This window comes from Gobius niger (assembly GCF_951799975.1).
Source record: "Gobius niger genome assembly, chromosome: 16".
In the NCBI taxonomy this organism is placed as follows: Eukaryota; Metazoa; Chordata; class Actinopteri; order Gobiiformes; family Gobiidae; genus Gobius; species Gobius niger.
This window is the reverse complement of record NC_136867.1, coordinates 28,309,218-28,322,779: the sequence shown is the minus strand read 5'-3', so window position 1 is coordinate 28,322,779 and position 13,562 is coordinate 28,309,218. Positions and strand designations below refer to the sequence as shown.

General features: G+C 41.0%; 1 protein-coding gene across 7 annotated transcripts in view; it reads left to right on the top strand.

Moving 5' to 3' along the window:
* The window catches only part of LOC306975770 (interferon-inducible GTPase 5-like), a 132,496-nt gene that overhangs the window by 62,055 nt on the left and 56,879 nt on the right, over positions 1-13,562 (top strand). The window contains exons 1-3 of one of the 7 annotated variants that reach the window (XM_079573515.1): positions 4,585-4,616; positions 8,454-9,005; positions 9,077-9,821. The exons of 2 other annotated variants lie outside the window; for them this stretch is intronic. In XM_079573515.1, the coding sequence (XP_079429641.1) occupies positions 8,462-9,005; positions 9,077-9,714 (1,182 nt within the window). In that variant the 5' untranslated portion in view covers positions 4,585-4,616; positions 8,454-8,461 and the 3' untranslated portion in view covers positions 9,715-9,821. Of the gene's footprint in view, positions 1-4,584; positions 4,617-8,453; positions 9,006-9,076; positions 9,822-13,562 lie in introns of those variants that run through there. 4 more of the 7 variants (XM_079573512.1, XM_079573516.1, XM_079573514.1 and 1 more) reach the window with 4 other exon arrangements.

Genomic DNA, 13,562 nt, shown 5'->3' with positions numbered 1-13,562 from the left:
ATTAATTATAAGGTGCTGATGAATAATAATAAATAGACCTAGCAAAAATAAATATGGTAATATAAGGTGGGTCTTGAGCCTGCTCTTAAAAACTTGAACCTTCTCTGCAGCCCTGAGCTCCTCCTCAGGTGGTTCCAGAGGCGAGGGCCGTAATATTGGAAAGACGCCTCGCCGTGAGTCTTTTTGTTGACTTTAGGAATGACTAGGAGACCCCTGCTGGAGGAGCGAAGGGGCCGTGAAGGTTCATAAAACCATATAAATGTCTGTGTTGATTGGAATATAACTGACTTTGCACATGAATGATCGCATTTTGAGGGACTATTTTCTAGCAGATCACTCCGCCGCTGCGTAGCTTATACAACCACGAAGCTGATGCTGCTCAAATATAAGTTCTTTTCAATGCAAAATGGTTAAAATTACTCTATGGACACAGACATTTATATGGTTAGTCTGGTGTTATAAGTGATTTGCCTCAGGTGCTCTGTGGAGCGGGTCAGACTGTTTTTAATGCAGGCTAGCTGATACCATAGAAATGCGCTAGCCTTGCATTAGCCTAGTGCCACGAAACTCTTCAAATATAAGAACTGCATGAATTACAAAAAAAATATCTCCAGAAAATATCTCCAGAGATCAGCAACACTCTGGATAACTAGGAAATGAGGCCCTATGTCAAAAATCCTGAAATACCCCTTTAAGGTTATTTTTATTTATTTATTTATTTTTCAACATTTTTGGGGGACAATTATTATAAATCTATGATCAGTATTGCTAAAATTAAAAAGACGATAACACACACATGGTTATGCTAATTGATGGGCGGGGCTCCCTCTGCTTCAGCACAGTCTCACGTGTACTTCCACCTGGCTCAAATGCAATGCAGTAAATATATATTCTGCCTTTGGCTTCCTGCAACTTTTCCTCGCGTTCTGCACACAGGACATGCTTCATTTAACCAAACTCCACACCGCGATTCAAGTGATTGTGTTTTAAAACTCTTTCTTTCTTTCTTTCTTTCTTTCTTTCTTTCTTTCTTTCTTTCTTTCTTTCTTTCTTTCTTTCTTTCTTTCTTTCTTTCTTTCTTTCTTTCTTTCTTTCTTTCTTTCTTTCTTTCTTAGGATCCCCATTAGCGCCCACAAGTGGTTGCTAGTCTTCCTGGGGTCCTAAAAAGCCTAAATCGAACCTGTAGAAACCAAACCTTTCGGCGTCTTCAAAGTTCAATAAAAGTTGATCTAGTCCAAGAATAGTTTCCTTTAAAAACTCTAGGCTCCTCTGTGTGGCTGACTCCGCACTCACCGCTGGATCTGCGCACGATGTTCTCCAGGAAGGTGTTCTGAGGCGCCACCAGCCCGCGCTTCCCTCCGGGCATCGTGCTGCTGGGGCCGGACACGGACGCTCAGGCTGCTCGGAGACCGGAGCCAACAGGGCATGGTACAGGCGGGCGCTCGGGCTGCTGCGCGACCAGCACTGGAGGACCAGGGGAGAGGTGCAGGAGAGGGAGGGGGAGAGGGAGAGAGAGGGAAGAGGGAGAGAGAGAGGAGGAGAGGGAGGGAGGGAAGAGGGAGAGGTAAGGAGAGGGAGAGAGAGAGGGAGAGGGAGGGAGGGGAGAGAGAGAAGGAGAGAGAGGGAGGGGAGAGAGAGAGAGAGAGGGAGGGAGAGAGAGAGAGGGAGGGGAGAGAGAGGGAGAGGGAGGGGAGAGAGAGAGAGAGGGAGGGGGAGAGAGAGAGAGGGAGGGGAGAGAGAGAGAGAGGGAGGGAAGAGAGAGGGAGAGGGAGGGGAGAGAGAGGGAGAGGGAGGGGAGAGAGAGAGAAGAGGGAGAGAGAGAGAGGGAGAGGGAGGGAGAGAGAGAGAGGGAGGGGAGAGAGAGAGAAGAGAGGGAGAGGGAGAGAGAGAGGGAGGGGGGAGAGGGAGGGAAGAGGGAGAGAGAGAGGGAGGGGAGAGAGAGAGAGGAGAGGGAGGGAAGAGGGAGGGAAGAGAGAGAGAGAGGGAAGAGAGAGAAGAGGAGAGGGAGAGAGAGAGGGAGGGAAGAGAGAGAGGGAGGGGAGAGAGAGAAGGAGAGAGAGGGAGGGGGAGAGAGAGAGGGAGGGAGAGAGGGAGGGAAGAGAGAGGAGAGAAAGGGAGGGGGAGAGAGAGAGAGAAGAGGGAGGGAAGAGGGAGAGGGAGGGAGAGAGGGAGGAGGGAGGGAGAAGGAGAGAGAGTAAAGAGAGAGAGGAGGAGAGGGAGGGAGAGAGGGAGAGAGAGAGAGAAGAGGCATGAGAGGAGAGAGGGAGGGAGGGGGAGAGAGAGAGAGAAGAGAGGGAGAGGGAGGGAGAGAGAGAGACATGAGAGGAGAGAGGGAGGGAGAAGAGAGGGAGGAGAGAGAGGCAATAGAGAAGGGGAGAGAGAAGATGCTAGAGAGGGAGAGGCATGAGGAGAGTGGGAGAGACTGTATGGGGAGAGGATGATGGGAAAGATATAGAAAGCCGATTGCATCATTTTGTAAAAATAATAACTTTATCTTCTGGAGGACGGAAACACTGGGAGAATTAAGGAAACTGAAATTTGAAATAGTCATTTTTTATTTGCATTCGTATTTATTTATTTATTTATTTAAGGGGACAATGCATACAAAAAAAATGTATAATACAATTTAAAAAGAAAAAAAAAATGCAGGCTTATAGCTAAAAGGCTAAATTCCATTCCAGGCCCGGCTACTCACCTCACACCACTGACATCAGTCAACATCTACACACCCTGATCACACCCTGATCTATTATGGTTTTGACTTGTTTTTAAACAGCTTCACTGTTTAACTCTAGTTAAAAGTTATAGTCTGGCGCCCTCTGCTGGGTTCCTCATATATGACAACATACTGTAGCTGAAGGAGGACATTATTGTTGGCTAAGTTGGAAGAGAGGAGGAGAGGGAGTGGAGGAGGAGGAGTTTTTAAATCCTGTGCGCAGAATAATATTGTCTGTGTTTATCTGCAGCGGCCCCTGCGCTCGGCCCCAGGAGACCCCTCTGATCCAGGGTTAATGGGACCTGGGGGAGTCCAGACCCAACGGACCGACTGAATTATTCACCACAAACACTCTGCTGGTATTTACTTATTACATCATATGAAGATCAAAACAGACAACAGAGGAACGTCTGCTACTACTACTACTACTACTACTACTACTACTACTACTATTACTACTACTACTACTACTACTACTACTACTACTACTACTAATACTAATACTACTACTAAAACAACAGTGTCTGAGTTGTTGAATAGCTTAAAAGTCCTCAAAATAGTTGCAAGTTCTTCAGATTTATTCACCAAAACCCCAGGACGTCCCATCAGAGTTTCCCCTCCGCACACAAGTTCCTCTTAAATAGTGGAGAATAGTGAGACAATGTTACAGAATACATGTCATGGCTCATACAATTATGAAAACCTGTTTACAAAATAAATAGATTTTAGCCAATTCATTTAGATTAAAGTGCATAGGTTTTAAGTGCAACAGGTTTTACTGCTTTTGACTTATTTAGATAACATCTGTTGTAAGTAATAACTATCATTTTAATTCACTGAAGCAGCAATTTAAATGAAGGAATGTTTTTTAATAAGCTACTGACAGGACATAGATGAGGCAGACTTAACGTGGTCAAATTGTTCACCTCTATCACTTCCTGTCAGTGTCCAACAAGGAAGTGAAACTCAAAATGGCCAAACTAAAGAGAAATTGTTAACATTTATTTTTCGGAAATCTTAAATATAATTGTGTTAACTTGTATCTACTGTGTCATATGCACTTTAAGCACCACTGAGTGTAGAGGGAATGAAACTCGTCAACACAGCCTTGTAAAGCACAATACAAGCCTGTACCTGGGATAGACACATATATTATTTTTTATACATTATTGATTACTATTTTTATACATTGTTATTACATAGTTTCATATCGTGCTAACAAATGCTCTAAGCTTGGTTTCTGTTTCCGATACAGAAACTATTTTTGTAAATGTCTCATTTGCACCTGAGGAGCGGCCGTTGGCAGAGCCTGGACGGGGCAGGATCTAAAGGCACAGCCCTCAGACAAAGACCTGGCCCTGCTCCACTTACTGAGCTAAAACTTTATAAAACATGAGACACAATCACTACGTAGCCACTTCTGTATAACTTGTATGTAAAATACTACATGTGTTTAGACATTTTTCTTATTATTGCACTATTACTTTACAACCGCCATCACTGTCCTGCCAACGTCTCCAAAAGGGAAGGGAATCTTATTTGAATCCTGCTTTTCATATGACGCATGAAAGGGAGGGGTGTTCATTCACTCCATGAAGCCACAGTTTCCACTGGGGCAGACTGACAGAAGCGAGGCCGCTCAGATCTGTGCCAACGGTCCCTCCGACCACCACCACCCACTCACACATAGGCATTGGGTGAAGTGTCTTGCCCAAGGACACAACAACAGTCTGCACCTGCCTGGGAGTTAAGAGGTTAAAGCTTGTTATTGTTGCACCAGTTTCCAGTAAGAGAGCAAAGGTGTGGTTAAAATGAAAAAAACAACATTTGAATATTATGTAAATGGCTCCAACCAGAGGTCAGTAACTCTTCATATCAAACTGAGCTGTGGCACTGACCGGTAGGTAACACTAAGAATCTATTATTCATTTTGTCATGTTTTTATCAAAATAAACAGTAAAAAAGTTTTAATAAAACACTTTTACTGTAAACTCGACTTATTTGACAAGGTCTGTTTTATTTTGACCAAAACTTAGTCTGAACTCTTTATTTAAACTTTTACCACAAACACATTTATTACTGACACTCGTGATTATTAGGACGTGTTCAGGAAGTCTTTAGACACTGTCTTTGCCTAAAGACAGTTAGGGTTCAGTAAAAAGGTTGTGTATTTGTAAGAAAGCAGGGATGGCTAAAAGAACATTATTTTTTGAAGAACCCAATTTCAAAACAGCAGACATCTAATCACAAAGAATGCTGATTTGATCAAACAGGGTTCAGGGTGTTGTGTAGCGTTTATCGAGGCTCTTTTAAAGGCTTTAAGGGGGACGAGTGAGAAATGCAACACAGTGAGGAAATGAGGCAGTTTGGCTGTTTCATTAGCGAGAAAGACATAAACTTTCCAAACTGGCACATTTGGAGCTGTTTCTTTACTTTACAGCAGATCTCGTCTCTGTTCTCAGAGTTTACTGTGATCCCTGAGTCACAATCCCAGACTGATGTATTTTCTGTAGAAATGAGCTGAGCGTCTGTAACTTTGCAGACCGGGGTGTGGCGTGGAGCGTCAATGTGCACCCGTGTGTGCTTTTAATGCTCTCAGACAATAACAACGAGCCTTAACAGAGAAGTTTGGTGCAAATTGGTCTTTAATTGAGGCAGTTCCTGCTGCTGATGCTGAACTGGGATCATTTTCAGGACAGTTTGGGAAAGATTCGGGATCTGAGACAAAATCCCAGATCAGGACAGTCCCGAAAATGTGTTCAGTAACTTTCTTTAACCAACTCAAGATAAAATGTCTTCTGTTAAAAACTAAAAATATACATTTTCATATCGCATATTATTAATTTCCCGTCAATATAATCATCTGTAAAGGTTAATGGTGGTCGGAGGCATACTGGGTAATCAGAAGAGTCGGGTGAATAATGTTTCACTGAATAATGAGCGTATTGTTATAGCACTAGTTACAACACTCACTCTCCGCCTACTTTGCTACATACAAAACCGAAACGGAGCAGTCTGCTGAAGTGGATGAGCAGGAGAAACCTACTGCCTTCCCCCCGTCACTCCCAACGTGTCCACTTGGTCTGTCTCCCGGTGCTAGCCTCGTCTCGTCTCGCCTCATGCTCGTCTCGTCTCGCCTCATGCTGGCCTCATGCTGGCCTCATGCTCGCCTCATGCTCGCCTCACGCTCGGCTTTCTCCCGTCTCCCAGCCGGGGCGCTGCTGGCCTCATGTTTTCTCTGCTCGGACTCGGGGCTGCATCGACTAAACACTCATTTAAATTATCTTCAGGTTGTCTCGAGCAGAGTATCGGGACAGTAGTTTGGTGAATAGAAGAGATCAAAGCCGTTTCTCATTGAAGGCAGTTACCTTCAGTAACTCTAGTTCTCTGATAAAACAATGTCCAGTTGTTTTGATGAACCTTTTTTGAGTCTAGTTCTCTGAATGTGCACGGTTTAAAACAAATTACTGTTAGACTTATTCTCAGTGGTGAGACAGAAATAACCGTCAGGTAAAGGTTTCAGTTAGTTTTACAGCAGGGGTTCCCAAACTGTGGGTCACGGACCAGAGGTGAGAGAATGTGACCATTTGCCATTTTAAAAAGGGGGGGGAGGGAATAGACTAGTGTCGCACTAAATTCCAGTCTGACAGTGGCTTGTAATCTTTTATACCTCAACCGTTATAATCTAATAAGGAAAACCAATGACCCAAACCTCCACGGCCTTAAAGGTCCTATATCATGCTATTTTAGCCATTCCAAAGTTAAGTATAGGCATTTATATGATATATTGTACCTCTACCATTATGGAGCACTCATTTTTGTGATAAATATAAGTGTTTTCTGGAGGTTTTTTTCAAACCCGGAAGACACAACGCTTCGATTCAGTTAACTCCGCCCCCTCTCTCCGCACATACTTTACCGTAATATAAATAAACAGCAATAAGTGAAGTTACTTCACGATGCAGTTAGACGGAGTTGTCATCTCCAACACAGCTTCATAAATGGCTAACACACATGCTAATATGCTAACACACATGCTAATATGCTAACACACATGCTAATATGCTAACACACAAGCTAACCCGCGTTTGGATTGACTCACCCTCTGCTCCATCGCTGTTTACATTATGGGACTCGCGTTGGTTATAAAAGTTAATCCACTTTGATTCGGGCGAAGGTTCACCAAACATCCATCAGAGACAGTCACAGAAAAACAATATTTTGGTGATAGTCGCTGAATCCCGGAGAAAAAAAACAGCTGAGTGGCCTCTTCTTGAAAAAAGTTGAATAAACTCCTCGTCCTCGTAGCCAAACGCTCTTCTTTTTCTCCGTGACATTATCGTTAGGTAAGAATGAAGAACAGGTGTGTCCAGTTATAACGAGCTCCATCTTCAGCTGCAGCGCAAACATGACTGATCTGTTCAGACGCTCAGGGATGTGTTTGTTTTGGCCTCAGCTGACCTGGAAGCACCTCGGGCACATCTTTTTTTTCTCTTTGTTTCTCTCTTACGACAGAAATAATGAAAAACATGTTTTTCAAATTAAAATCAGGCTGTAAGACATTACATTACAGACGTCGAGCACTTCCGCTCCGTTGTTACGACACAACTGAACACTCAGTCGTTCACGAGGAGAGGGAGGAGCAGCTGCTCAGAGAGCAGGATTCAGGAGGATTACTTAGAGCTGCGTGAATGAAGCCACAAACCACTCTGGGGGTGTTTTTGATAAGGAAATAGCATAACAACATGGCTAAAAGCTCCAAAAAGTCGATTTTGCATGATATAGGACCTTTTAAACACCCTGGGAGAACGTATCGAACTGGAGCAATGGCAAAGAATTATCTCTAATTGTTTCAAATCTCAATGAATCAATTATAAAATTTTAAACCAACGCCACTGGACGCCAAGCAGAATGGCCAGAAACTTACAAACGATGCCAAATGTCGGCGATGCAACCAAACTACTGGTACAATGATATATATGTTGTATGAATGTGATAGTGAATATTTTTTAATTGCATTTAATTGCATTTCTAAAAAAAAGCTGTTTAACCTTGCATGGCATAAAAAAAAATGTATTTTTCAGAAGGATGGATTATTTTATGGTGCAGACTTGCTCTTTTAACAGGATGTCGCATAATAACTCAAGATTGGGAATCCAGCCCTTCTTCCTACAGCGGTTAGCGCTTGTGCTTCACAGCTGGAAGGTCCGGGTTCGATTCCCACCTGGACGGGGTGTTTCTGTGGAGTTTGCATGTTCTCCCCGTGTCATGTACAATAGACCAGGATGAATGTGAGTGTGTTTGAGAGTGCGACTGGGGGATGACGGATGGAAATTAGTTTGAGGCTACAATCTGGTGTGGCTTGTTTACATGCATGAGACCCATGTGTGTTCATAAACATGCACTGTCCCGACCAAATAAACCAATAAATAAATAATAAAGACAAGATATTTTCAATATTACATAGACACCGTTTTTGGATTTTCGGATATTTGAGTAGTCAAATATATTATCTACTCTAGGCACCTCTGGATTTCAGACATTTTTAGTAATAAGACATTCATTAAGCTTCAAAATATTACAAAAAGTATTCAATAGTTATTTGATAAAGTCATTACAATCTAACGACCAGTTTTACACTGTTCTGTTACATTACTCCATAACTTATAAAGTAATCTGACACTGACACTGCTCATTAGGATTGTTGTTTCAGTTTTATTTCATCTTTATTTCCCAGGAATCATCATGGCTGATCATTTTGAAGCAGAAATCAAAACTGCCATCCAGAATGGTGACCTGTCCTCTGCAGCTGAAAAGACGCAGGAGTATTTGAATGAGTTAGAAAACACTCCTCTGATCATCGCGATCACAGGAGAGGGAGGCTCTGGTAAATCCACTCTGGTCAACGCTCTGAGAGGAATCAAAAACGGAACAGATGGAGCAGCTCCAACTGGTCCAACGGAGACAACTAAGGAGCCAAAAGAATACATCCATCCAAAGAACGAAAACATCAGAATCTGGGATCTGCCTGGAATCGGCACCACCAAGTTTAAAACTGACGAATACATAAAGAAGATGGAGTTTGAGAAATACGACTTCTTCATCATTGTTTCCAGTGAGCGTTTCAGAGAAAATGATGCAAAACTGGCAAAAGAAATTCAGAAGATGAACAAAAAATTCTACTTCGTTCGATCCCAGGTCGACTCCAGCATAGAAAATGCGAAACACGATTATCCAAACTTCAATGAGGATGAAGTCCTTGAATCCATCAAGAACTACTGCACTGAAGGTAATATGTTCACTCTGAATCTAGCTCTCATTTTGTTTAAACTTTTATTGACTGACTTTACTTTAAAACAGAACTCCAGGACCTGGGCTTTGAGTCTCCAAAGGTTTTCCTTGTGTCTTGTTTCAAACTCCATCTGTACAAATTCGAGGATTTGTGTAAAACTCTGATGGAGGAACTTCCTGAACATCAGAGGGATGTTCTTCTCCTGGCTCTGCCCAACATCAGTCTGGACGTCATCAAAAGGAAGAAAGAGACTTTGGGAAGTAAAATAATGTGGCTCAGTGCAGCTTCAGCAGCAGGTGCAGCTGTGCCAGTCCCTGGTCTCTCAGCAGGTGTTGATCTGAGTATTATAGTTTCATGTGTAATACAGTGTGCGATTTCTCTGGGTCTTACTCCTGGGTTACTGCAGAAGCTGTCAGATGTTACTGGTGTGTCTTTAGAAGATCTTAAGGCTGAATTAAAATCACCTCTTGCAGGAGTTAAAATTACCTCAGCTCTTGTGCTACAAGTGTTGACCAGGTCTGCTGCTTACATTTTAGCAACGACAGTAGAAGAAGGAGCCAGGTTAGTTCCAGTTATTGGAACAGTTGTTGCAATGAGTCTTTCTTGTGCTACGACCTACAAAGCTCTCAAATACATACTGAACACACTGGCTGAGGACACTCAACGGGTTTTCATAAAAGCCCTGGGGCTGAACTCACCAGTGTGAGTTATACAGTTTGTCTGCTAATTCATACATCTTAGCTTTATCCACATGTGATTTATTTACAATGGCTGACAATGATAACCCAATACTTTAGTGCTTAAGTGCATAAACATGAGTGAAACTTTTATCTCAGTTTGCTGTTTTTGAATTTAAAACTTAATATTTCTTGATCTTTACTCTTCTCATTCCCAACCTTTCTGTATAAACCACAGTTAATGACAGTGTATATGTCTGTGTAACCTAATAAAACCTGTCGCTTTAAAGAAGGGAGTTTGTTTTCATTCACTGAACATCCTGGTTACATCAGTTCTTTTAAGATTAAGTTAAACTCTTAATCCTCACCTGAATCGAGCACATTTTCTCCAGTTTGTCACTAAAAGCTTCTTGAAAAATATTTCAAAATAGCGACAAAAACCAGACAAAAATGGGGATGAAAACACACAGGTCTTCGCTTTCAAATGAGGCGTTACACTGGCCTATAAGTCTCCAGTCAAGAAACATTAAGATTTGAGTAAAGCCGTGCTGGAGAAAAAGCCCTCGGTTAAGGTGGGGGTCAGGAGGTAAATTTAACTCATGTGTGAACTCAAAAATCTTGAAACCATAGTAGTGCTCACTGGTTTATAAACAGGCAGTGCATATGTGCCTAATATACATGTTGTTGCAGCTATTGTGTAAAAAAAAAAATCAGGATATCCCACAAAATCAAAACAGTCCATTAGCAACAAGGAACTTACTCAGACTCAGCTGTTTCTTGGACACGCCCCTTTTCTGTTTGCTCCAATAAGATTCCCTTAAGTCACTGTAGCCCCTGTCCTACACCAGCCTTGATATCCACACACCCGTGGGGACCCAGGGTGATGAGGGTGTCGCCCCCTGGTGGATGGTTTACACACTACAGCCAGTATTGATCAATAAGAATTAACCTCTTAACTCCCGCCTGAACCGAGAGGATCTATTTCCTCACGTTATCAGATTCTTTTCCATCATTTTTTGTTGGGTATTCAATTCATTTTTGTAACTTTTTTGTCATTTTTTGGGTCATTTTTTCTCACATTTGTCTTTTTTGAAATTTATTTTTTTGTCAAATTTTAATCACATTTTTGTAATTTTTTTTGTCAACTTTTTAATCAAATTTTTGTCGTTTTTTTGTCACATTTTGTCATTTTTTCTTCAAATTTTTGTCCATTTCTTGTGACATTTTTTGTGACATTTTTGCCACTTTTTCATCAATTTTTCGTCACTTTTTTGTCAATGTTTTCTAACCCTTTTTTGTCACATTTCCATCATTGTTTTCGTCTCAGTTTTGTTGCTATTTTCACAGCTTTTTTCCAGAAGCTTTTGGACTGGGGTAAAGCCAAAGTGGAGAAAATGTGCTCAGTTCAGGTGGGAGTTAAGGGGTTAAACACAATTAAAAACCTTGTCTCTCAGCCCCCCCTCACCTAATGATGTTCCCACGCTCTGGATACTTTTACCCTTTACAATAGTGATCATGAACCTCTATACCAGGGGTGGGCAAACAAAGGCCCGGGGTCCAAGTGCGGTCCGTCTAGCCCTTCAATCTGTCCCATAAAAGCACAAAATTAACTGCACAAAACACACACAGTATAATAAGAATGAATAACTACAGCTATTATATTGCTTTAGAAAATGTGTTTTTTGTTGCCCAGGGTGTGTCACTTGTGTGTCATTGTTGCACAAGTGTAAGACAGGCCTATAAAGTGGCCTATTTAATGCAAACTTTTATGAGCTGTAAAGTATATCTACAGATGACCCTAAAGTCACTGAGCACTTTCTTCACTTGCAGAAATATCCAAGACAGAAATATGACAACTTTATGTCCAGCTGTTCAAGCAGATACACTACAGGTTGGATCAGTTTGACTAAAGTGTGACATTCAAGAAAGATTTAGTAATATGTTTTTTCTACAGACCTCCTGGTTAGAGAATTATCAACCAAAAATCACCTCCTGGACGCCACTATAATGGGTCAGCAGAGCATAACATTAATGTACAGAACATTAATGATATAATTTATTATATTCATTCAAAGATAAAGAAATAAAAGGATCTTTAGAGATGTTATGCTGAATCATCCGAGTCAACAAATACATCTCATGTGGATGTTCATTTATCAGAAAGTGGTGATGAGTGAATTTAAATGATTTGAGGCTTTTTCAAACTGTCATTGGAGGCTTGTTTGATGTTAGTCCCTTCTTTATTTTTTAGTCGACGAAAATATCTGTACATTTTAGTCATAGTAGTAAAATTCTGATGAAATATTTTAGTCGCCCAAAGTGAACACTGTGTGAGAGAAACATTTTACAGCTCATCAAAGTTTGCTCTACATCGAACTGGCCACTTGACCGGTGCAGCGATGACGCACAGGGGACACTCCCTGAGCTGCTGTGTCCAGTTCCTCAACTGCTCTGCTCCTTATGGGACACCACCCCATCACTGGATCCTCTGGTATATGCATTTGTTTGGGGAAAAAAGATTTCATTCAGGTTTTTCATTTCTGATTTGTTATCTGACACTGTTCATGAACATAATGCATTTCACAACAGAGCATCTTCATTTAAATATGTCTTGGAGAAAAAAACGTCCTTCATTTCTAGGCGTAAGCATTGATTTAAACATGTGTATGGGCGCAGTAGTAGCATTTTATTATTGAATAATATACAAGTGTGCAGTAGTGCCTTTAAGTCACCAGTAGACGCTCAGTTGTTTAGCTTTTGAGGTGTCTGGTGTTTAGTTAGAAAAATGTCAAGAAGCAAAGCTAGTTTTCTTAATTTTTCACAACGATGCCCCTGAAGGATCTGAAAACTTACCACATACCACTTTGTTTAACATATTTACCAATAGGACTGGAAGAACATTACCAAGATTTCTTCCTGGTTCAGAGATAAAAAGAAAAACAAAAAAACTGTAACACTTTATAATAATGGTACATGAGTGCATGCATGATTTTTATGAACTTGTGTATAAATTGATCATGACTTCTCAGGATCAAACATGATCACATGTTGGTTCATGGACGACTTCATCCCTGAATTAAATGAATGTGCATGAAGATCTTAATAATTCATCAGGATCAAGAGGATCACATAAGAATACCATGAATTCACTAAAACGGCAATGAAATGACAATAAAATAATCAACCAATCAGGATCATGAGGATCATACATGAACATCATGACTCATATGGAGGAAATCTACTTGCAAATGATGTCTCCTCGACCAAAGGGGTGCATAATCCTAAATGCTTTAACCTGTTAAAGACCAGCTTAGTCCTGAAGAAGAAGCAATGACTTCTGGATTGTTTCCTCAACGATGTAGCAATATAAAAACTTCTATTACAAATTATTACAAGTACAGCAGAACCAAATATAAGACCTCCAGATCTGGTCTTTAACAGGTTAAAAAGTTTAGAATAATGCACCACTTTAGTTGAGGGGACACAATCATAATGAAATCATGACGTATTAAGGATTAGCAAATGATAAGTTCATGATTGTCCTAAATGTTATTCTGTAAAGTTATACTTTAAGTGTTTTTGTCCATCATTTGTAAGTGGATTTCCTCCATATGAGTCATGATGTTCATGCATGATCCTTATGATCCTGATTGGTTGATTATTTTATTGTCATTTCGTTGCCGTTTTAGTGAATTCATGGCCTCATGATCGTGATGAATTATGAAGATTTTCAAGTACATTCATTACAGCAGTAGACGTTTAATTCAGGGATGAAGTCGTCCATGTGTTACCAAAAAAACAATATCATCAAAATTAAATGACTTAAAATAATGGCCCATTATCGGTATTGGACCCCAAAAATCCATATCTTAGTCTC